General features: G+C 44.0%; 1 protein-coding gene across 8 annotated transcripts in view; it reads left to right on the forward strand.

The window, feature by feature from the left end:
- The window catches only part of PCM1 (pericentriolar material 1), a 149,649-nt gene that overhangs the window by 101,161 nt on the left and 24,817 nt on the right, over positions 1-23,671 (forward strand). For all 8 annotated transcript variants that reach the window (XM_068132244.2, XM_078766142.1, XM_078766141.1 and 5 more), the window contains exons 25-29: positions 1,327-1,452; positions 1,630-1,802; positions 2,762-2,896; positions 5,957-6,083; positions 13,342-13,434. In XM_068132244.2, the coding sequence (XP_067988345.2) occupies positions 1,327-1,452; positions 1,630-1,802; positions 2,762-2,896; positions 5,957-6,083; positions 13,342-13,434 (654 nt within the window). The remainder of the gene's footprint in view (positions 1-1,326; positions 1,453-1,629; positions 1,803-2,761; positions 2,897-5,956; positions 6,084-13,341; positions 13,435-23,671) is intronic.

The following is a 23,671-nucleotide window of genomic DNA, read 5'->3' on the forward strand; positions in this document are numbered from 1 at the left end:
TCATTACTTTACTTCATTGCTTCAAAAAGGGGACCGAAAAACAACAACAACCACAGTTCCCGAAAAAGGCCAACCCCCGCTTACGGGGAAAAATGGCCTCTAAAGGTGGTTTTTTTTCATTGAGCTAGCCTGGCATTGGCTTAGCGGTTAGGGTGCCAGCTTGGGATCCTAGGATCCTGGGTTCGAATCCGGTCGATCGCTGAATTAACGCCAGGGGGGTTGACTCAGCCTGTCATCCTTCCGAGGTCGGCAAATTGAGTACCAGCTTGCATGTATGTATGTATGTATGCATGTATGTATGCATACATATGTATGTATGTATGTATGTATGTATGTATATATGTATGTATGTATGTATGTATGTATGCATGCATGTATGTATGTATGTATGTATGTATTGTCCACTGTAGCCTTTCATGACTTATATACTCGACTGGAATTTATATTCAGATTGACCCTTTGACCCATGACATCATGAAGCCCATTGTCTAACAACGAACTAGCTTATTGATGTCAACAACATTTTGGCCTTGTCAAGGATGAATCATGAAAGGCTTTCTTTTTTTCTCTTTCTTTGCAATGCTGTCAGATCTTAGCCAATAGCAGGAGTTTCAAAACTGACTCGATGTGGGATATAGCTTTTAACATAAAATGCCAGGGGTGTCCAACCAGGTGCTGCAAAATCCATCAGTTGTTTGTTTTGTTTTTTTTTGGGTTTTTTTTGGGTTTTTTTGTATACTGAATCGAGGCTCGTGAAAGAGCTAACATTTATTTCACAAACAAATCAACCAGACAAACAAAACACACAAAAAGAGGGAGCGGAAGACAAGATGGGGAGAGAAGGGGAAGCACACAACTCCTTCCTAAGCTGATCAGTATCCCTCATAACAGAAGTCGATACTCGTGCAAATCTCTACGCAAAACTCCCACATACTCTTCACTGGTGCACGAGTTCCACAAATGCCAAATGGGAAATAAGAAAATATTTACTCATGCTTGTACAGTTCTGCAAAGGCACACACTGCATTGTAGATTATGCTTTCCTTCACATGAGAACTTGAGCTGACTGGCTGCATGGGGTTTCATTCCTCACCTCTTTCCAGCAGTTTGATCTCAGAATAATTTAATGCAAACATCTTGCATTGCCAGGAGAAATAAATGGAGGAATACAATATTGTGTGGACGAGTACATGTTGATCAGAAAAGAATTTTTTGCACCGTCGTCACTGTAAAAGTGCTTTATTTATGTTAATCATCGGTTGTATTCTGAGCGCATCGTTATTTGTAGTACAGTACAACACTCCTCTGCCTTTTTTGTATATGCAGATATCGATATACCTGAAAGAATTTCCAGATCACAGTCTCAGCCTGTGGGAGGCGCTCGACCTAAAGATCACTCTCGAGACAAGACCAACAACGAGCTTAATATTCCACCCAATAATGTACCTTCCGGTGTGTTTATAAAACTAGTTTGGTTGCATTCACTGACACACACACACACACACACACACACACACACACACACACACACACACACACACACACACACACACACACACACACACACAACCTTGTTTTCTGTTTTCCAATTGTAGATTAAAGCCTGTCGTTTTGTGTTTCCTTTTCCAGAAGCCAGCAGCGAGTTATCTTTGTTTGAAGCCCTACGTGGTACGATTTACTCTGAGGTAGCCGCTCTCATTTCCCAAAATGAGGCTCACCCTCACTTTCTTCTTGAGCTTTTCCACAAGCTCCAGATGCTCAACTCAGAAGAGCTCAGGCAAAGTGTTCTGCGCTCACTCAAGGTTCGATTAACAACTTCCTCTCGATGTACAGAAAATAGCTTTTTACTTGTGAACGTGTATGAAGCTGAAGGGAAAGGTGTATGCTGCATGTGTGAGAAGTGTTATGATTTATGGGAGCGAGACATGGGTAATGAACGTAGAGCAGCAACGAAGGTTGGAAAGGGTGGAAATGCGAATGGTTCGGTGGATGTGCGGAGTATCGTTGAGAGAAAGGAAAACAAATGATGAATTGCGAAAGATGATGGGAATAGACCCTGTGATGGATGCTGTGAAGAGAAACAGGTTGAGATGGTTTGGTCATGTGTTGAGGAAGGATGAAAGTGACTGGTTTTGAAGAGTGATGGAAATGAATGTAGAAGGAAGTAGAGGACCGGGAAGACCGAGAAAGACTTGGCTAAAGGTGGTGGAAGAAGAAATGCGGGCAACGGGGTTAACAAGGGGAGATGTAGAAAATAGGGCAAAATGGAGGAGATTGTCATGGGGCCTGCAAGGCTAACCCCCGCTCTAGCAGGGAAAATGGCCTTAAAATGCCTGTTGTGTTGTTGTGTTAATGTACTTTAAACAAGTTTTGTGAAGTTTTTTACTTTTTTAGAAGGTGGAAGAGAAAAGCATTTTAATAGTTTTGTTTTTGATCTGGGAGTGTTAAATATCTGCATTTTGGAGATCTGAGTTTAATATGTAGTTTTTGCAATATGCTGAATGTGCTTACCTGGTTGATTGAGAGCATTGCATACATATCCTACTCTGCCCACACTTGTGGCCTTTTGGGAACGTAGCTTCAAGGTTATTGCATTGTGTGTGTTCTACAGTATGTTAAAGGTCTTGCCTTTTATTGCATTGTGTGTTTTACTTGTTAAAGGTCTTGCTCGCTGTTGCATCATGTTTTATAGTTCAAGCATTTGCCCTTTGTCACATTGTTTTATTGACCTTTGCTTGAAATGCTGGTTTGTCTTTGCTAGGACACAGTGGTAAAGTGTTGCTCTGAGTCGCACATAAACGCAGAAAAGTACCAGTCAATATTGGTTCCAGACTCATGTGCTCCTTCCAGCCTGGAGCCTACCCCCATTGACAGTGTCACCAGCAGTGATGATGAGGTCTCTTCATCTTTTTGACTTTGGGATTGTCTCTTATCTAAGCTGTGTTTTCATAGTTATTGTTCCACATCAAACATTTCCTTATCATTGATTGCAACACCTGTGGTCCCATTTAATATAATATTTTCTTATTAGTAGTATCAAGGTTCATTTTAAAGCAAACCTTGTGAGTTTGTGATGCTTTTCTGTCCCTCTGGCCCTTGGGGTGGTCCACAATTTTTTTTTTTTTTTTTTTTTTGTTGAAATGTCATGTTCTCACCCTCCAGAACTGTTCCAATACCTAAAAAACACACTGCTGGTGAAATAAAAATGAAATTGAATAATATTTATGGGTAGCTCATGGTCATCAAAGTTTCCCAATATGGTCTTGCACTAACGTCTTACAATACCATGGACACTGAAACAGTTTCTGATTGTCGCATACTTTTACAGGAATTTTAAGTTGAGTTATGAATACCCTGCATGCCTTGTTGATGTTTTATGAAGGAAAATATGTTTTGAGGGGTCTATGCAGTACCGAACCGAACCGAGTATGCACCGAACTACTATTTCTTGCTTGTCGCCACCACATACTTCAAATTGTGATTGGAGCAGTGTTTGTGAGCTGCATGGGGCCCTCCTCTGGACCAGAGATCTTAATCTTGAAACGATTCCAGGCTCGCTGGGAATTTCTGGATCAGGATAACTTTGATAATGCAACCACAGATGAATTGGTTAGTGAATCCCTTTCTGATATCAAGGATGATGTTCTGCTTTTCGTTGGGAGTCAGCTTGCTGAAATCCAGCCAAGAGATGATTATCGGGAATTATTGGAACTGTGTGTAATCTTTCTGGGTGGAATTCCTGCAAAAGGAGTCCGGTTCATGGCCCCAGGACCCATGCACCATGCCCGTTGGATGTCAAAGGTCCTCTGTAGCCTGAAGGTGTGGATGTTCAGAAGTCAGTTCAAACTCACTAGCAAAGAGCAGAAAGGACTGAGAGACATTGCCATCTTCACCATCCGTATTTACATCAGAGCATGGATGACAGCTCCTCTTGCGGCTTCTGCCCCAAACAGTGATTTGCTTCTTCTAAAATCTCTGATGCAGCACAAAGATGTAAACCAAGCAATTTCGAAGGCAGCAACCATGAAACTAGCAGGCCATCTGTGGTACTTATCAGAGGACCTGATTGGTCTTGCATTTTTTGACAAGAATGTGCCTGCAGCAGTGAAACAACAAATGATCCTCGCACTGGAGAATGAAGCACAAGAAGATGCTCCGAAGCACATCCAAGTTGATCTGGGAAATATTCAGGAAAGTGGTTTGGAAGACTTTTGTTACACAGAAATCCCATATGCTTTTTGAAAAGATGGACCTTCCTGACTTTTCTGGAAGCAGACCCAGATACTTTGGAAGACCGAGACGATTTTAAAGCAGCGTGTGAGACTGTGAAGGCCATGAAAGTGGTAAATTACCATGCAGAACGAGGAATTGCACTAATGCAGGAGTTCAGTGGACTGCTGACACATGATGAAAATCAACTTCAGTTCCTGCTGCAGGTTGTGCAGGAACACAGGAAAACATTCCCTGACAGCAACAAGAAGACCCTAACTGGAAAAGACTGAATAACCAGCTGGTAGATGTGTTTAGAATTTGTATGTACTGTATGTGTAATTTGTGTATTGCGTTATATACCAATTTCACCTGTATAGTGTATAGACTATATATACTGAAATTTCAAGTTAGTTGAGCTACCTCTAAATATTAAAATAGATCCCTACAACTTCACATACAGTGTTTTTATGGCCAGAGGAACAATTATAGATGGTGAGAACATTAAAAAGTTGTTACAATGTTTTTCTCATATTATTCTAGACCACCCAACTGCCCCTCCAACATCCAACACGGGGGACATTGAAATGAGCTCCGTCCGACTGACCGATCATACTTCCATGTACTTTTCTGTACACGATATTTCAAAAACAGTTGAAGATTTAGCTTTCATATTACACAGATCTATTCCTCATACCACCCAAAAGGTGGGGGACTTAGAGTATCAGCTCGTTCTTCTCTGTGCAAATCGGTTTTGTCTAAACTAGTGGATATACTGTACTCGTAATGGAATGGCATTTTAGAGGATGAGAGGCCTGTAGAACAACAACACCACAATCATGTGACAGACAGTTTCGTTTGCTGTGACATCATCTGGTGCAGTGAACAGTTTGAGAAAATTTTACTTGAGATTTGGCAGAAAGGAATACAACGTGGAGTTAGAAGTAAATTTGGATGCCGTTTGCAGAATTGCAAGACTGTTATTTATGCCTACAGAGTGTGTGACTATTCACTTAGGGATAAGAGAGATGGGGAAACCAGACAGACAGACACCATCATATTATTTATATGTAGCTGGCATGCAAAGGGACATTTTGATTTCAAGCTGTTACCCTGGACCCTCACCCAAAAGGTACATTGGTCATGAGTTTGCAATTGCTTGTGTAATTAATCTATTCCGTTTTTTTGTGCAGAATGAGGCATTCATGCATTCATGAATTCGAACTAATGGTTAATTTATGCAAATTTAGAATTGTATTATCTCATAAAATCTGGGGCAAACAAATGACAAGTGGAATGCATCCTTCTCATAAACACGTTGAAAAGAAAGTGCGTTTATTTTTGGCAGCCCCAATTAAAACTCAAATTTTGCCTTAATTGCATTTCCAAATGTTCATTGAGTTGAAAAAAAAGGTTTTCCCTTTTAATTATTTCTTCTTTTCATTATCTAATCTATCTAATCTAACATCTTCTTTTCATTATTATTAGGCTAACCCCCGCTCTAGCAGGGAAAATGGCCTTTAAAATGCATGTTGTTGTTGTTGTGTTTCATTATCTAATCTCACCTCTTTTCCCATGCACAGTCCTCCACATTTCCCCTCCCCCTTTTCATCTTCCCAAAACACTGATATTTTAAAAACCAATCTGCGAGGGTAAGATTACATTGTTAATGGACTTTAAAAAAATGTTTTATCAATGTATCCAATTGTATATTTGTTGGTGTGCTTTACTTTCTTTTTTTTCATAGGACATGGAGCACGTGTATGGAAACAGAGCAATCGTGTGTAAAAGGAAGATGGCGGTGAAGGCTGCACCTGTAGATTCTGCGGAATTATTGCCTTCCTCCCCCGAAACACTCATCAGTGAAGGCATTGGTATGCTGAAGTAGAATGTCATGAACATTGTCCTTGCCATTTGGTATTTTGTTCCTTAATGCTTGTTTTGCATCCGAAAGCTCTATCATGCCCACAAGTGAAGTTTGGCAGCAGTTTTTTTGCTGATTGAATTTATGGCATTTTCCGATGGTGGGAACATTAGGAGAGATTGCTTCTTCAACCCTGGCAGAGACTACTCTTCCTTGTTGATATCCATTGTTTTCCTTTGCCCTGTAATGAATTACCCCGTGTGCGCAAAGCAAAAAGCGAGGTTAAGCAAGTGGGTCAGATCTATCTGTCTGTCTACCAACGTCGGTTTATGATCGAGGAACAACTTCATTTCAATTGAATTATATTTTGAACATGAATAGGAAGACAAACCTGCCGTTGAACAGTGCTTTGATTCCGAATTCGTTCCGATCTCGCATGCGCAGAGGTGCGAGATAATTTCTTTGTCTGCCTGTTAGTCCATGGGCCAGACCCCAGAATTTCGTGGATTGGTACCACCTGGGGTGGCAAAATTTCACCATGTTTTCTTGAAAGGCATATACCCAGAGATGAAAAAAAACTTGAAAGCCAAGCTTGGAACGGTAGCTTAGTGCTAGTAATCACCTCTTAAAGATGGAGGACTGGGCCTGATCCGGGACCCGAAATTATGGGGTAGGGGAAATATAAATTGCGATATCGTTTGAACTAATGGTCCAATTGCTACAAATAACCACTCAAAATGTTGGAAATTTTATGTTCTACATAACTGTATCTATTATTTGCCAATATGCTAATTAAGTAGGTCACTAGAGGTCAAAAGGTCACGAAATTTGACCCCTGCTTAAAATCTGGCCATCTGCACAAAATATCACCACAGTTACCCTACCAATGGGAATTTCTCAGCCAAAATGGGCTCAAATAGAAGTTAATAAGTGTCCAAGTCCATTTCATGCCTAAAAGTGTGGATTTTATTTGTATCTGAGCCATGGTACATAACGGACATCTTTGAAAACGGCCATTTTTAGCCCAAAAAACATCCAAAATGAATGATGTCAATATGCTGATATTTAATTAGCATTTTTTTTTCACTTTCAGGCAATAATGGAGGGCAGTGGAGATCTAGACCAAGTACCCTTACTGCCACGCAAGTTGACCCGTTCCTCCTGCATCTTTGAGTGCGAGGACACAGACCTCGAGCTGAATTTGCCCCAAGATCGTGCATCGTGGGAACGGCTTCTGAAAGCAGCTGAGATCCGGAAGCATGCCGGCATTCTTAGGATTGCTGACACTGCCAGAGATGAGGAGATCCCACAAGTCCTGTATCACAGGGGATGCAGGAATCAATTAGTTAAGAAACGTGACCTGGATGCTATTGAAAAAGCGGCATCCGCAGAGAAGCCGGATGAGCCGGGACGGAAACAACTGAACCGGAGAAAGTCATAAGCAGGCCTAACCTCGTCATCATCACGCGTGTATGAACCAGTCTGCATCTTCTGCCTGAAAGCAGCAAGTATCTCACAAGCAGAAAAACAAGAGAGCCCTTGGTCCAATGCGTCGATCTACGTTCAGATCAGACGGTTAGGCAGGCAGCAGTGGACCAAAGTGATCCAAGAATGATGGCGATTACGTCGAGAGACCTAGTTGCAGCTGAGGGCCACTACCACCGGTCTTGCTATCGTTGGTATACCAAACAGACAAGCTCCAAGACCAACTCTGAAACTAGTGGTGATCCGGTGGCATTCCACCCAGACCCAGACGAGGAGTATGCTAAGACTGAAGAACATTGTTATCGTGGACTGTTCAGGTTCATTAGGGATGTTATATTTGAGAAGCCTCAAGTGATAAGAATGACTGAGTTATGCAAATACCTGCTTGATTTGTTTGTAGAATCTGGTGTAGGCCTAGGTGAGGTTAAAACATCCAATAAAAAGCACATCTATAGAAAGATCAAGGGGGGAGTTTGGGGAGAGTATACATATAATACCAGATGAGATGGGCAAATTGCTGGTCTATCCTGACAACCTTTCACTGTCCCAGCTGGTGAAAGAAAACCAGAGGCTTAAAGAGGAACTCCTAGCTACCAAGCAGAACACCTCCAAGGTAAGTATAATGATGATAAATGTGTCCACTATTCTGAGAAATTATGTCAAGTGGCATGATGTTCAAATGCCCTGGCCTCCAGTACCAGAGGAATTGAAAGAAGGAGCAGCCTTCATTCCATGCTCTTTGAAAACATTCTTGAGAATGCTCATGGCAGGCGAATCTGACTCCTCAGCTCCTGTATCGGACCGAATCCAAAGGCTTATTGGATCCATTGGGCAAGACCTCATCTATGGCATAACCTCTGCTAAGGTAAAACCTCCCAAACGCATCCTGTTGCCTTATGCTGTCAAACCCCTAACCGGTTGTGTTGAGATCATTCGTTTCCTGAACCGAAATGGTCATGGTGTTTCGTACTCAAAGCTTGAAGAGATTGACATGGCTCTCTGTCTTCACAAGATGTCCATGAACGAGGGAAGTGTTGCCATGCCAAGAGGTATCAAGCCCAATGTTCAGGTGACATTGGCATATGACAACATTGATAGACGGGAGGAGACGCTGAGTGGAGGAGGGACGTCCCACAGAATAAATGGCATCATTGCACAGCCCAGGGTATTCGGACCACTGCCCTTCATGCAGCATCCCCTGAATGAGGAGGAGCGAAAAGACAGGACCATAGGGATTGAGCAGCCAAGGCTACTTCCCATCTACAATGCCGGAAAGTGTGTTGGACCCCCACTTCGCGGTTATGTGGAAATCGACGGCCAGACAATGAAGCAAGAGGTGAACAAGAAGACTACTTTGGTTGCTCACTCGTGCACATTGTGCTTCAAACCAAACTGTGTGCAGCTGGACAGGCTTCAACATACAAGTCCACGATGAAGTAGAGGTCACCCCTGATGAAGTTGGTTATCTCCCCATGATAAATGCCCCTGCCACTGAGCTTTCTACAGTCCATGAGGTGTTGTGCCAGTCTCAACTGATCAGAAGATCACTAGGTCTTGGGAGCATTGTCGTTGTGTTTGACCAAGCGCTGTATGCCAAGGCCACTGAAATCATTTGGAAGCAGAGGGACACATTCTCAGAAGTCATTCCTTGGATGGGTACATTTCACACTTTGTGTACACTCTTAAACATCATTGGCAAACGATTCCAAGATGCTGTGTTGAGGAACCTTTGCATTGAATCGGGTGTCATTGCTGAGGGGTCAGTAGAAAAGTTACTTTTGGGAAAACAATACAACCATGTGGTTAGGTTCCACAAATTGTTGTATGAAGCTCTGCAACGTCTTGCCTGGAAATGGTTCGTAGAATTTCTGGGCGAAGATGAAAGCTCAGACTTACAAAGCTTAGTCAACACATTTTCCCTAGACATATGCCAGGAGACCTTCACAGAGACCCTTAGCAGTCCGGTATTCGTATCACTGGCTGAGCGTTTTGAAGTATACAAAGATAGTCTGCGCCAGCATGGAGGGGCTCTAGCATAATTTTGGATGTCATACTTGGACATTGTGGACGTCATGTTGAAAATGCTCCGAGCTTCAAGAGAAGGCAATTGGGATCTCCATCTCTCGGCCATCCATGACATGATACCATGGAGCTTTGCATACGACAAGTTTAACTATGCCCGCTACCTGAGTACATACTACACCGAGATGACAAACCTCTCCCCAGAGCACTCGGATTCCCTGGAGCACCTCAGGAATGGTGGGTTCTCCGTTCAAATTGGACCTGACAATCCATTCAGAAGAATTCCTGTTGACCAGACCATTGAGGAAACCGTAAACAAGGACACCCAGACCCCAGGAGGGACGAAAGGTTTCAGCCTCAAGCCAAGCGCAGTACACAGATACTACCTCACTGCAGAGTACAGGAGCTCATTTTTGGGTTTACTGAGGAGTGCACTGGGGAGTGGCAGATCATTGTGCCTGCCACTCTGATCTCACCGTACCACAGATGAGGAAGGATGAAAGGGATGTTTCAGTGTTAGTCGATATGCTGGATGGAAATTGGACTAATCCATTTGGTGTCCCCTCTGAGCTCATCAGCCTCTCCACATGAATGGTTGCCCCTGACAACATCGCCAAAGACCTTTTAGGGGCCAAGGACAAGGGCATTGCGGCATTTAAAGAATTCTGTGACGAAAGGCTTGACGTCAATGCCACCAAGGGTTTCTTCGATCCACTGAAGAAATGGAGGCTGAAGCCTTTCAGCGATATCAAAATGAAGAGGTCTTTCAAAACACAGGGACGGAGCATCATCATGAAGGCTGACAGGAACCTGTTTGTGAAAATGACCCTCATTGGACAGACCAGAAAGCTGGACATGAAGAATGTGCTGTCCTATTGTCTTGGTCCTATACCTTGGGCTTTAGCGAACCCTGAAGGCACCCTATGGAAGACCAATAAGGCACAGCTCTCCAAACGTCTGAGAAAGGATCTTTCACCAGAAGAAACCATCCCTTCCAACTCAGCTTGCATCATTGATGGAATGGCCATTGTACAGAAAATGATGGCAAATACCACTAATGCCTCTTTTGGAGAAACCTCCAAATCCATCTTGTCTGCGGTCCTGAGGGAGGGGAGAGTCGACCGCCGAATTGATGTTGTCTTCGACGTCTACAAGGAGAACTCCAATACAAATGCCGAGCAGGTAAAAAGAGGGTCTGAGAGTGCCATGACATTTGGTAAGATTGCATCTGGCCATAGGTTGAAGCAATGGAAGAGTTTTCTACATTGTGGAAACAACAAGACCCAACTGATTGATTTTCTGGTTGAGGAATGGAGCAACGGCCAAAGTCTATGTGAAAGGCTGGACAGGAAAGAGCTCTTCCTCACACATGGAGACCAGTGCACAAGAGTTACAAAGGACTCGGTGTCTGATGTTCAAGATCTACAGAGCAGCCAGGAGGAGGCAGACACCCGGTTACTCCTACATGCCGAGCACTGCGGCAGGTCTGGTCTGACAGCTGCTGTCATCGTGTCACCAGACACTGATGTCTTCATCTTGGCAATGGCCTTCACACCAAAGTTAAAATGCCCAGTAAACTTCAAATTGGGATCCAAGACTCGCACTGAATACAGAGATTAAGAAAGCTGCGGATGCCCTTGGTCTTGAAAAATGTGCCTGCCTCCTGGGTCTCCATGCATTCACGGGTTGCGACACCGTGAGCAGCTTTGCTGGCCAGGGCAAAGTTCCAGCTCTTCGGCTTCTAAGCCACGAGGAACACATGACCACCCTGCAGTCATTAGGCCAATCATGGGACCTATCAAATGAATCAATCCAGCGACTAAAGGCACTGACTTGTTCCCTCTACAGCGCCAGGACAGCCATCAACAGCTTCAATGAGTCGCATTTCAACATCTTTTGTGTGAAGAAAGGTGAGGCCGAGTCTTGGCAACCCCCCTTCCCCCCCCCCCCCCCCCCCCCCCCCCCCCCCCCCCCCCCCCCCCCCCCCCCCCCCCCCCTGCGCATCTTCCTTGCTCAATCACTGTAAGAGGGCCAACTACCAATGTGCAATCTGGAAGAGAAGTTTGGACAGGAATCCAGATATTCCGTCTCCGTGTGGCCACGGATGGAGGGTAGATGACGGACAGTTGGTGATTGACTGGGGTGACGTACCACCTGCCCCTGAGGCTGTCATGGAGTTGATCGCCTGCAACTGTCCAAGGCAGTGCTTGGAGGAGAGCTGTCCCTGCCTCCAGAACAGGATGAGGTGCAGATACCTATGCAAGTTGCAGACTTGTCGCAACATGCAAGAGGAGGAGGAGGGGGAACATGGCAAGGTTGAATTTGAAGGCTCATCAGATGATGATTACAACAGTGACTTTGACGAAGATTGAGATGCAACTCAGACATGGATACTGGGGCCACTTTAATGGACACAATATGGTACTGTATGACGTATGAGGATGTGATGCTTGGTCGGGCAAGGGGTCAACTCTGATGAAACAATTAATAAATGTATTGATTAGTTATTGATCTCTCTGGGGGAGATACATGTAGTTGTATTTCAGGCTCTTCTGGACACTCTTCATCCTCTTTGAACCAGTAGGATTAGGCTGGGAATTGAGGCTTAAATAGGCCTACCAAATCCATAAAGAGGAATTTCTAGCAGGTATCAATATTTTGACATGTTGTTGAGGGATGATTTACCATGTTTCATGAGGTATTCTGTCAGATGGACGTAAAAAATGCATACCTGAGGTTCAATGGTGAATGACCTTGACCTTGACTGCAGGTGACCTTTAAATGCCTAATGGCCCGAAACTAAATAAGAGCACATTTTCTCATGATATTTGACATTTGTATTAAAAATGTTGTTTGAAAGATTTTTTTATTAACACCAACACATTGGCATCTTCCATTTTTGCGTGTTTTTCAGGCTAAAAATGGCCGTTTTCAAAGATGTCAATTTCCGTTATGTACCATAGCTCAGATACAAATAAAATCCACACTTTTAGGCATAAAATGGACTTGGACACTTATTAACTTCTATTTGAGCCCATTTTGGCTGAGAAATTCCCATTGGTAGGGTATCTGTGATGATTTTTTGGACGGATGGCCAGATTTTAAGCAGGGGTCAAATTTTGTGACCTTTTGACTTCTAGTGACCTACTTAAGTAGCATATTGGCAAATAATAGATATAGTTATGTAGAACATAAAATTTCCAACATTTTGAGTGGTTATTTGTAGCAATTGGACCATTAGTTCAAACGATATCGCAATTTATATTTCCCCTACCCCATAATTTCAGGTCCCGGATCGGGCCCAAGTCCTCCATCTTTAAGAGGTGATTACTTGCACTAAGCTACCGTTCCAAGCTTGGCTTCAAAGGTTTTTATTTTATTCTATGGGTATAATGCCTTTCAAGAAAACACTGAGATTTTGCTATGCTCGCAGACCCCATGTCCTTGTTGCTCAAGACTGCATGGGGTAAGGTGTCTTACAAACCCTCTAGTTTCTGGTGAAACTTCTGCTTCTTGGTGAAATTGCCCACAATCCATTTGGCAGCAATCTTTCTTCTCCCAATATGTTTGTTCAGGATTGGATGTTTCATCAGGACGTCTTTGATAAGCTAGTCTTCCTTTGTACCTGTACATACAAGTTTTTCTCGTCTGCGCAATGTAACAACAACTTGTTTAATGATCCGCTGTATAGCTGCAATATTGCTAAGATTGGTTTCTTTACTGTTTGTGTGACATTAAACTTTCTCTTTGTTGCCTTTAAGATAACACGGTGATCCATTTGAACCAGACTCTGACTGGCCTGTGCAAAGTTAAATCCTCGAATGGAGAAGACAACGACAAAAGCATTTCTGATGGTATTTTCTATGGGAGGGAGGGTGAAGTGGGACGTTGGTTTGGTGTTTTGGTTGTGGAAAGAGGAATTTAAACAATGGTTTTATTTATCAATTCTACATTTGTGTTTTGCGTTTTATATGACATGGAATGGCAGAGACCTATCTTGGTGTCTGTTCATATTCTAATTTGTAAATCCGTTTTAAAATCACTTTTACCCATGCTATAAATTTATACAATCTATTCTTCATCACCTGTCAGAGTGATTTGTTCTCTGCAGCAGGAATAACCTCGAGGCTTGGAGGGGGAGGGGAGAGAGAGGAGTTAGCATCTTCATCATGTGCAGTGTTTTCAGAAAGTATTCTCACACCCCTTGACTTTTTTCACATTTTGTTGTTTCAGCCCGAATTTAAAATGGATTGAACTGAGATTTTTTTAAATGTGTCGCTGATCTACACATAATACCCCATAATGTCAAAATATAATTTTATTTTTGGAAAAATTCTTACAAAATAATTAAAAAAGAAAAGCTGAAATGTCTTGAGTGAATAGGGATTCAACCCTTTTTTTTTTCTTTTTTTTTTGTATACTGAATCGAGGCTCGTGAAAGAGCTCGTGAAATCGAGGCTCGTGAAAGAGCTTTGCTATGACATTCCAAATTGAGCTCAGGTGCATCCAACTTCCTTTGATCATCCTTGAGATGTATTTACAACTTGATTCGAGTTCACCAGCGGCCAATGTTTTTTTTTTGTTTGTTTTTTTTGAATACAAGATCGAGGCTCGTGAAAGAACTAACATTAATCACACAAAAAGTCAAACCGACACATAAAACACAAAATAAGGGGAGCGGTAGACAAGATTTGGAGAGAGGGGGAAGGACACAAGCACAACATTTGAGAGCAGGGACATCGAGAGAAATGTGGGAGGGAGAGGGCTTGGGGGGGAGGTGGGAGAGGTATAAAACATATGGACACTGCAAGGACTTCCAGGGAAGAAGTTGGAATTTCAAAAAAGTGTATCTGGGGTGATTTAGCGGGGGTAGAAAAGATCAAGGTTTTGGATGGGGGAAGAGAAGAGATGGTGGTGAACAGCTGTTTTAAAGACCTGGAGGGAGGAGTGGGATTGAAGGGAGTGGGGGAGTTTGTTCCATAGGTGGGAGAAAAGGGGAATGAAAGAGTGAAGGTGAGCAGAGAGCCTAGATTTTGGCAGTTTAACCATAAGAGGGTTGCTGGCAGATCTTGGGGGACAGAGCACAGAGAGAGCTGGGGGAGCAAGGCCGGAGAGGAGTCGGTAGAAGACAGAAAGACCACCAACCTGCCTGCGGTGAGTGAGTGAAAGGCCCTCGGAGTTAGCTTCATCGCAGGAGATTCCAATGATTCTGAAAGCTTTGGTTTCAACAGTGTGAAGCCGAGCTAGGTGAGGCAGGAGCACCGGCCCAAAGGGGGGAACAGTATTCCATTGAGCTGCGGATGAAAGCCTTGTATGTGGTGAGGAGCTCAGGTGTGCCAAGGAAGGACTTCGCACGACGGAGGATGCTCAGTCGGCGACTGGCTTTGGAGGCAAGCTTGGAAATGTGGTTTTCCCAAGAAAGATCATGGCAAATAGTGAGACCCAAAAGCTTGAGCGACAGAACTTCTTGGAGAGGATTGTTGAGAAAGTAGATGGGAGTGTTTTCCAGTCGGTCTTTTCGGAGAGACATAGTAAGAGTGTGAGATTTGTCAGGATTGAAAGACATGTTCCACTTGTTTGACCAGTCTGTGATTTTGTCCAGGTCTGCAGAGAGTGAGGAGGCTGCAGACTGCCGATTTGAGGGATGAGGAATGGAGAGGCAGAGAGTGAAGGCATCGGCAAAGAGATAGAGAGGATTTTCCAGAGAATCGGAGAGATCATTGATGAAGACCAGAAATAGCACAGGGCCCTGAACAGTACCTTGCGGAACTCCAGCCAGAACAGGAAGGGGAGATGAGAGAAATCCATTCAGGGCCACACGTTGACTACGACCAGAGAGGAAGTCCGCAATCCATGCATGGAGATTTCCATGGATACCATAGGAGGAGAGTTTGGTGAGCATAGCTGGGTGCCAGAATGTATCGAAGGCACGTGATATGTCAAGGGAGACAGCTCTGGTTTCCTGTTTGGCATTGAGGACCTCCATCCATTGTTGGGACAGCAGAAGCAACATGTCCAGAGAAGAATGACCTGGTTTGAATCCAAATTGATAATAGAGATCAAGCCATTGGAGAAGAGGAAGGATTTGATATCCGAAGCAATGATGGATTCCATGACTTTGCTGATAATTGGGAGCAGGCTGATTGGTCTGTAGTTGCAAGGATCTGTTTTTGCACATTTTTTTGTGTATAGCGGTAATGTTTGCTGATTTCCAAGATGCTGGCAGATGACCTTGAGCAAAAGATAGGGTGAAAAGAACAGAGAGAGGGTGAGATAGAGCGGCAGAGCAGGATTTTAGGACCCGTGGGCTGATGCCATCTGGTCCAGTTGCAGAATCAGAGTCGAGGTTTGACAAAAACTCCTCCACCTTGTCAGGAGAGAAGGTCACAGAGTCCAGGAGCAGTTTGGTTCGACTGGGAAAGGTGGGAACAGAGAGAGATGGGTTTGGGACTAAGGATTTTGAGGCAAACACAGAGTTGAGGCATTCGGCTTTGTCACGTGCGATGTCAACTGTGTGGCCATTTGAGGTAAGGGAGGGGATGGAGGGGGAACAAACACCAGAAACGGATTTGACCAGACGCCACCAGGATTTGGAGGAAGGAGACAGGTTTGAGAGTTCATTCTTGAGTGTGGAGAGATAGTGCTTCCTGGCACTCCTGAGGGTAGACACACACTTGTTCCGAGCTTGGTGGAAGGAACTGAGATTGATTGGACATGATTTAGATAGAAACACACCTTTCTATATAAGATCCCACTGTTTGCAGTGCATGTCAGAGCAGAAACTCCACCATGAAGGCCAAGGAACTGTCCGTAGAACTCCGACATAGAATTGTGAGGAGGCGTAGATCTGGGGAACGGTATAAAACGATTTATATTGTTGAAAGTTCCCAAGAAGAGTGAGCTCCCATCATTAGGAAATGGAAAGAATATGGAACTACACAGACTTTTCCTGGAGCTGACTGTCCGAACCAAAATGAACAACCGGGTAAGAAGGACCTTGGTCAGGGAGGTGACCACGAACCCAATGACCACTCTGACAGAACTACAGAGTTCCTTGGCTGAGGTGGAAAAATCTGCCAGAAGGGCTAGTTTTTTTGTTTGTTTGTTTGTTTTTTCGTATACTGAATCGAGGCTCGTGAAAGAGCTAACATTTATTTCACAAACAAATCAACCAGACAAACAAGGTATATAAATAGAGGGAGCGGAAGACAATATGGGGAGAGAAGGGGAAGCACACAAACATAACATTTGAGGGCAGGGAGATGTGTGGGAGGGAGAGGGCTTGGGGGGGGGGGGGGGTGGGAGAAGTATAAAACACAAGGACTTCCAGGACAGAAGTTGGTATTTCAAAAAAGTGGATTTGGGGTGAAATTAGCGGGGGTAGAAAAGATCAAGGTTTTGGATGGGGGAAGATAAGAGATGGTGGTGAACAGCTGTTTTAAAGACCTGGAGGGTGGAGTGGGATTGAAGAGAGTGAGGGAGTTTGTTCCAGAGGCGGGAGAAAAGAGGAATGAAGGAGTGAAGGTGAGCAGAGTCTTGATTTTGGCAGTTTAACCATAAGAGGGTTGCAGGCAGATCTTGTGCGACCTGTAGGAATATTTGGGGGACAGAGCCCAGAGAGAGCAGGGGGGGCAAGGCCAGAGAGGAGTCGGTAAAAGACGGAAAGACCACCAACCTGCCTGCGGTGAGTGAGTGAAAGGCCCTTGGAGTTAGCTTCATCGCGGGAGATTCCAATGATTCTGAACGCTTTGGTTTCAACAGCGTGAAGACGAGCTGGGTGTGAGGCAGGAGCACCAGCCCAGAGGGGAGAGCAGTATTCCATTGAGCTGTGGATGAAAGCCTTGTATGTGGTGAGGAGCTCAGGTGTGCCAAGGAAGGACTTCGCACGACGGAGGATTTTAGGTTAATATGTCATTGAATCATCGTTGTGGTATCAAATGTAAGGTATATGGACACAGTTTATTTTAATATATGACTTGGATGAATAAAGTTTCACATATATGCACTTCAACTGGTAATCAACTTCAACTTCAACTTCAACTGGTTCACTGGTAATTCCCTGTTTGTCGTTGAAGGCGGCAAAAAGGGTTGGCGTCAGGAAGGGCATCCGGCCGTAAAACATTGCTTCAAAAAGGGGACCAAAAAACAACAACTACCACGGTCCCCGAAAAGGCCAACCCCCGCTTTGCGGGGAAAAATGGCCTCTAAACGGTGATTATATATGCACTTCAAACAAAAGTAAATGTAGAAATGTGATCATCTTTTGTGACACGCCAGATATGTATGTGGGGTGCGGGCATATTAAGTCCAATAACTCGCATGAAATATTTATGAAACATGATGATATTCATTTCAAAAGAATCCGCAGAAGCTGAGCTTTCATTTGGTGCCTCATTTGTATGTATTACTGCTATAATGACTGCACAAAATATCAAAGTATGAAACATTGAAATTGAGTATCACACAAATCGACCACCTCATGTTTTCAGGGTACCTCTAAATATTGATCTAAAATGACAATTTCATCCCAACTTATGCAATGTTAACATTTGATTTCATGTTCAGGAAACTCCAGGATAGAGATTCTTCACCACCGGTCTGCATATGATGGAGCAAGTGTATATATGTATCATGTACTCCAGCGACTGATCCAGGATTTTTTGAAAGGTGGAAAGGATGGGTCCAGAAATGAAGGGAACAGGGTGCATACTCACCTGGATTCCGCAAGAGCGAAGCCATGAAGGCGTGAGGATCGGCTGACATCACTCTCGATTAAAGTGACACCACTTACTCACAATCCTTTTATAATTCTCTCTGAAACAAAACCTGTTTATTGCAGCAATTAAATTGTAGTACGTATCTAAATTCGTTCAGGAACTTCAAGGATGGATTGGTTATGAATATTCATGAGTCATCAAACTTATGGAGCAATCGGAAACAGTTCCCCTTTCATACTGTGTATGTTAGTGAATATACGGAGAGTGGTTCTATTTACATTTTCCATGTATATATTTTTCACACACAAAGCAAAGAACCCACTCCGAGCCTCCACCCAAGCTTAAAGTTTGATCTGTTCTTAGATGCCAACGAAGTCATTTAATCAGGAATTTAATGTGTACTTGAAGGTGAGTGACATCAGAGGCACCTAAACTAGGCAATTTCAACCAACAGTATATTTCAACACCACACACACACACACATATCTTCACATACATATATGCACACACGCATATATATATACATATATGCATGCATGTGCACACACACATGCACAAACATATATGCACACATATATGCACATACATCTACATTCATATATGCACATACATAGAGGCACACACATACAAACACACACACAAACTCGATATCACTGGTGGGCACAACGATATACGTTAACATGATAAATTAAACACATCAGCATAAACACAAGTCGAATTGGCGACTCTGATCATATCAGGCAAATATTAGAGTTGGAACTTAACCTCAGAGGGCCAAACAAAACATTGAACCCGAAATGGCTGTGCCACTGGGTATACCCATCCGCACAGAATGATGCCCATCTCGGACCATAGACACACCTATCTAGGGATATATATATATATATATATATATATATAATTATATATATATATATATATATATTGTTGGGGATTTGGGAATTGTGTGTGTAATTTGATGTAAATTTTCCCCTTTTGTATGCTGTAAATATTCCCTGTAAATATCACCCTCCAATTGTAGTGTCAAAGATAAAAGGTCGTCTGTAGTTAGGCCATCGCACACACGGAGCAAATCTATGATTTCCCTCATTAGTTATGTCCTTAGTAAATGTAGTTGAAGGTTCTGTGATCCACTAGTTCATTACGTTGCATCAATTAAATAAGACAGGTCCCTCCGACGCCCCATGGCATCTTCCAAGTGCCAGGTTTGCTGCAATTGACTCCTTTAGCCACTTTGCTGCATTTTCATCTCCCGTCCACTTTGCTGCATTTTCATCTCCCGTCCACTTTGCTGCATTTTCATCTCCCGTCCACTTTGCTGCATTTTCATCTCCCGTCCACTTTGCTGCATTTGACTCCATTACGCACGAGGTAACCTCGGAGAAGAAAGGCGTGTCTCCACCTCGTCATCGGGGGGGGGGGGGGGGGAGGAGTCAGCCAAACGCGAGGAACAAGGCGTGGCTTTGCCAACGCCTCATCAAGAGGGGCGGGATCGGTGAGCCCTCGCACCAATCAAGGCCGAGGCGAGCTCACCGAGGGGCGGATCCAACGCACGCGGGTTGATCCCAAAAGCACGTCATAAAAGGGCAAGCGCGGGGTTTTATAGGAGAAGCGGACACGAATGGTTACATGCGCGGACTGCCTCAACGTGCTGCCCCCTTGTGCTGGAGCTTGCGCCGCCTCGTGTCGTCTTGGGCCCTGCTGACTGCGGAATCGACGCGAGAAAAACCAGCATCACGCCACCGGCCCTGACACCTTCTCGAAGCGACCTCCCTGGACCGTGCCCCGTCCTGCTGGCATTCAATCCAATCGGCCAATTCCCCCGTGTAAGTGTGCCCGTTTGTCCGTCTTTCATGTTGTTGTCTTGGGGTTATAAGTAAGACTGTTCATAGATAAGCTAATAATATTGCACTGTGTCTCCTTGCTCCTTTCTGTTCAGTTATTTTCTTATCCTTCCCATTCTCCTTGGTTATTTTTGGTCTTGTTAATAGTTCGCAATAAATCATATTTGTTCTTCCTACTTCTTCTTCTTCTCTTCTTCACATTCGGTCGCTTTAGTGATTTCCTTCATTGAATACCTGTGGCACGATTCGGCCAACGTTTAGGATCGGGTTTAGTACTGTTAATGGCTCAAACTTCGGGTTGCTAAAACCGCTTGGCAACTAGTCCATCTAAAACCGGGGTTCGAGCGGTACTTGTCTCCCTGTTCTGCGGAGGGACGGATAAAGGTATTTGGGATAAACCCTGGACCCATAACCCTGATCCGTTCCATCCCGCGGGAGGGCGTTACAAGTACCAGGACCGGGGAGACGGCCAGCTTAACAGGACAAGGGGCTAATCACCCCTTGCTAACGGGAGAGCCGTCCCCCATATCCATAACGATATATATATATATATATATATATATATATATATATATATATATATATATATATATATATATATATATACAGTGGGGAGAACAAGTATTTGATACACTGCCGATTTTGCAGGTTTTCCCACTTACAAAGCACGTAAAGGTCTGTAATTTTTATCATAGGTACACTTCAACTGTGGAAGACGGAATCTAAAACAAAAATCCTGAAAATCACATTGTATGATTTTTAAGTAATTAATTTGCATTTTATTGCATGAAATAAGTATTTGATACATCAGAAAAACAGAACTTAATATTTGGTACAGAAACCTTTGTTTGCAATTACAGAGATCAGACGTTTCCTGTAGTTCTTAACCAGGTTTGCACACACTGCAGCAGGGATTTTGGCCCACTCCTCCATACAGATCTTCACCAGATCCTTCAGGTTTCGGGGCTGTCGCTGCGCAACACAGACTTTCAGCTCCCTCCAAAGATTTTCTATTGGGTTCAGGTCTGGAGACTGGCTAGGCCACTCCAGGACCTTGAGATGCTTCGTACGGAGCCACTCCTTAGTTGCCCTGGCTGTGTGTTTCGGGTCGTTGTCATGCTGGAAGACCCAGCCACGCCCCATCTTCAATGCTCTTATTGAGGGAAGGAGATTGTTGGCCAAGATCTCGCGATACATGGCCCCATCCATCCTCCCCTCAATACGGTGCAGTCGTCCTGTCCCCTTTGCAGAAAAGCATCCCCAAAGAATGATGTTTCCACCTCCATGCTTCACGGTTGGGATGGTGTTCTTGGGGTTGTACTCATCCTTCTTCTTCCTCCAAACACGGCGAGTGGAGTTTAAACCAAAAAGCTCTATTTTGGTCTCATCAGACCACATGACCTTCTCCCATTCCTCCTCTGGATCATCCAGATGGTCATTGGCAAACTTCAGACGGGCCTGGACATGCGCTGGCTTGAGCAGAGGGACCTTGCGTGCGCTGCAGGATTTTAATCCATGACGGCGTAGTGTGTTACTTATGGTTTTCTTTGATACTGTGGTCCCAGCTCTCTTCAGGTCATTGACCAGGTCCTGCCGTGTAGTTCTGGGCTGATCCCTCACCTTTCTCATGATCATTGAGGCTCCACGAGGTGAGATCTTGCATGGAGCCCCAGACCGAGGGAGATTGACTGTCATCTTGACCTTCTTCCATTTTCTAATAATTGCGCCAACAGTTGTTGCCTTCTCACCAAGCTGCTTGCCTATTGTCCTGTAGCCCATCCCAGCCTTGTGCAGGCCTACAAATTTGTCCCTGATGTCCTTAGACAGCTCTCTGGTCTTGCCCATTGTGGAGAGGTTGGAGTCTGATTGATTGAGTGTGGACAGGTCTGGAGACGGCTTTGCGGTCGGTCTTTGCGGTCTTTGTGGTCGGAGACGGTCTGGAGACGTCTTTTATGCAGATAACGAGTTCAAACAGGTGCAGTTAATACAGGTAATGAGTGGAGAATGGGAGGGCTTCTAATGAAAAAAACTAACAGGTCTGTGAGAGCCGGAATTCTTACTGGTTGGTAGGTGATCAAATACTTATTTCATGCAATAAAATGCAAATTAATTACTTAAAAATCATACAATGTGATTTTCAGGATTTTTGTTTTAGATTCCGTCTTCCACAGTTGAAGTGTACCTATGATAAAAATTACAGACCTTTACGTGCTTTGTAAGTGGGAAAACCTGCAAATCGGCAGTGTATCAAATACTTGTTCTCCCCACTGTATATATATATATATAATATATCAGTATATATATATATATGATATATACACAGACTTGGCATTTAATATGGAATATTTTTTTGTGGGGGTGAACTTACTTTTCAAGATGACTTAGAACCAAAAGTTCATTGGAATTATGTTGAAATTATTCCAGATTTTGTTAATGTGACCTTTAAATGAAAGAAAAACCACATTTGACTTTTCGAAGCAAATAAATTGATCCTTGAAAGTGATGCAAACTGATATCGAAACTCAATTCACGGACAGTACTGTGTTAAACTTCTGTACGTTTTCCAGAAGTATCTCTTTATTTTGCACATTAGCCAAAAAAAAATTCAACAAAAACAAAAGCTAAATTATGACTGGAATTACGGACAGTAAAATTACAGTTCAGTACTTCGTGTAACCCCCACGAGCATTCAGGAGAGCACGTACACGTCGAGGCATGCTGTTCACGAGATTTGCCAAGGTTTGGACAGAATCGCTTGCCATGCAGTGGCAATAGTCTGCTGCAATTCACGCACAGAAGTCGGCTGCTGGTCCAAGTGGTCGATTTGACGCGTTGATTCTGCCCACAAGTTCTCTATCGGATTCATATCCAGGGACATGGCAGGCCACTCCATATGCTCTACACCACGGTCAGCAAGAAAGTGTTGGATCATGCGAGCACGATGAGGCTGTGCATTGTCATCTTGGAAGACAAACTTTCCTCGAAAGGCTGCATGAGCAAATGGAAGCAATGTTTCTTCCAGAATGACCCTGTACTTGAACTGGTTCAGGTTTCCATTCAGAACAACCAGCTCAGTTTTGCCCCCTGCATGAAAAGCAGCCCAAACGGTCACCCTACCACCTCCAGCTTGGACTCTTGGCACTATACAATCTTTGTTGTGGGCTTCATGCACTTGTCTGCGCTCTCGGACACGGCCATCTTGACGATAGACCAGAAATCTAGACTCGTCACTGAAGATCACGTGATTCCAGTGTCCTGGCTGCCATTGACGGTGCTCTCTGGCCCACTGCAATCGGCGCTGGCTGGGTTGTCTGGTCAGGCGTGGCTTTCTCACGGGACGCCTGGCACGATAGCCTGCTTGAACCAGTCGTTGGTTGCCTAGCCTTCTGGATACAGGCACATTTGTCAGTTGCTGTCACTTAGCCCGAAGCCGATTAGCTGACTTGGTACGGTCATTGCAGACTAACCGGTGCAGCTGGCGATCATCTCTCCTTGTGGTTCTGCAGGGACGTCCTGGCCTCGTTATTGGA

The sequence above is a fragment of the Myxine glutinosa genome, chromosome 12, assembly GCF_964187855.1.
Source record: "Myxine glutinosa chromosome 12, kmMyxGlut1.1, whole genome shotgun sequence".
Taxonomy (NCBI): Eukaryota; Metazoa; Chordata; class Myxini; order Myxiniformes; family Myxinidae; genus Myxine; species Myxine glutinosa.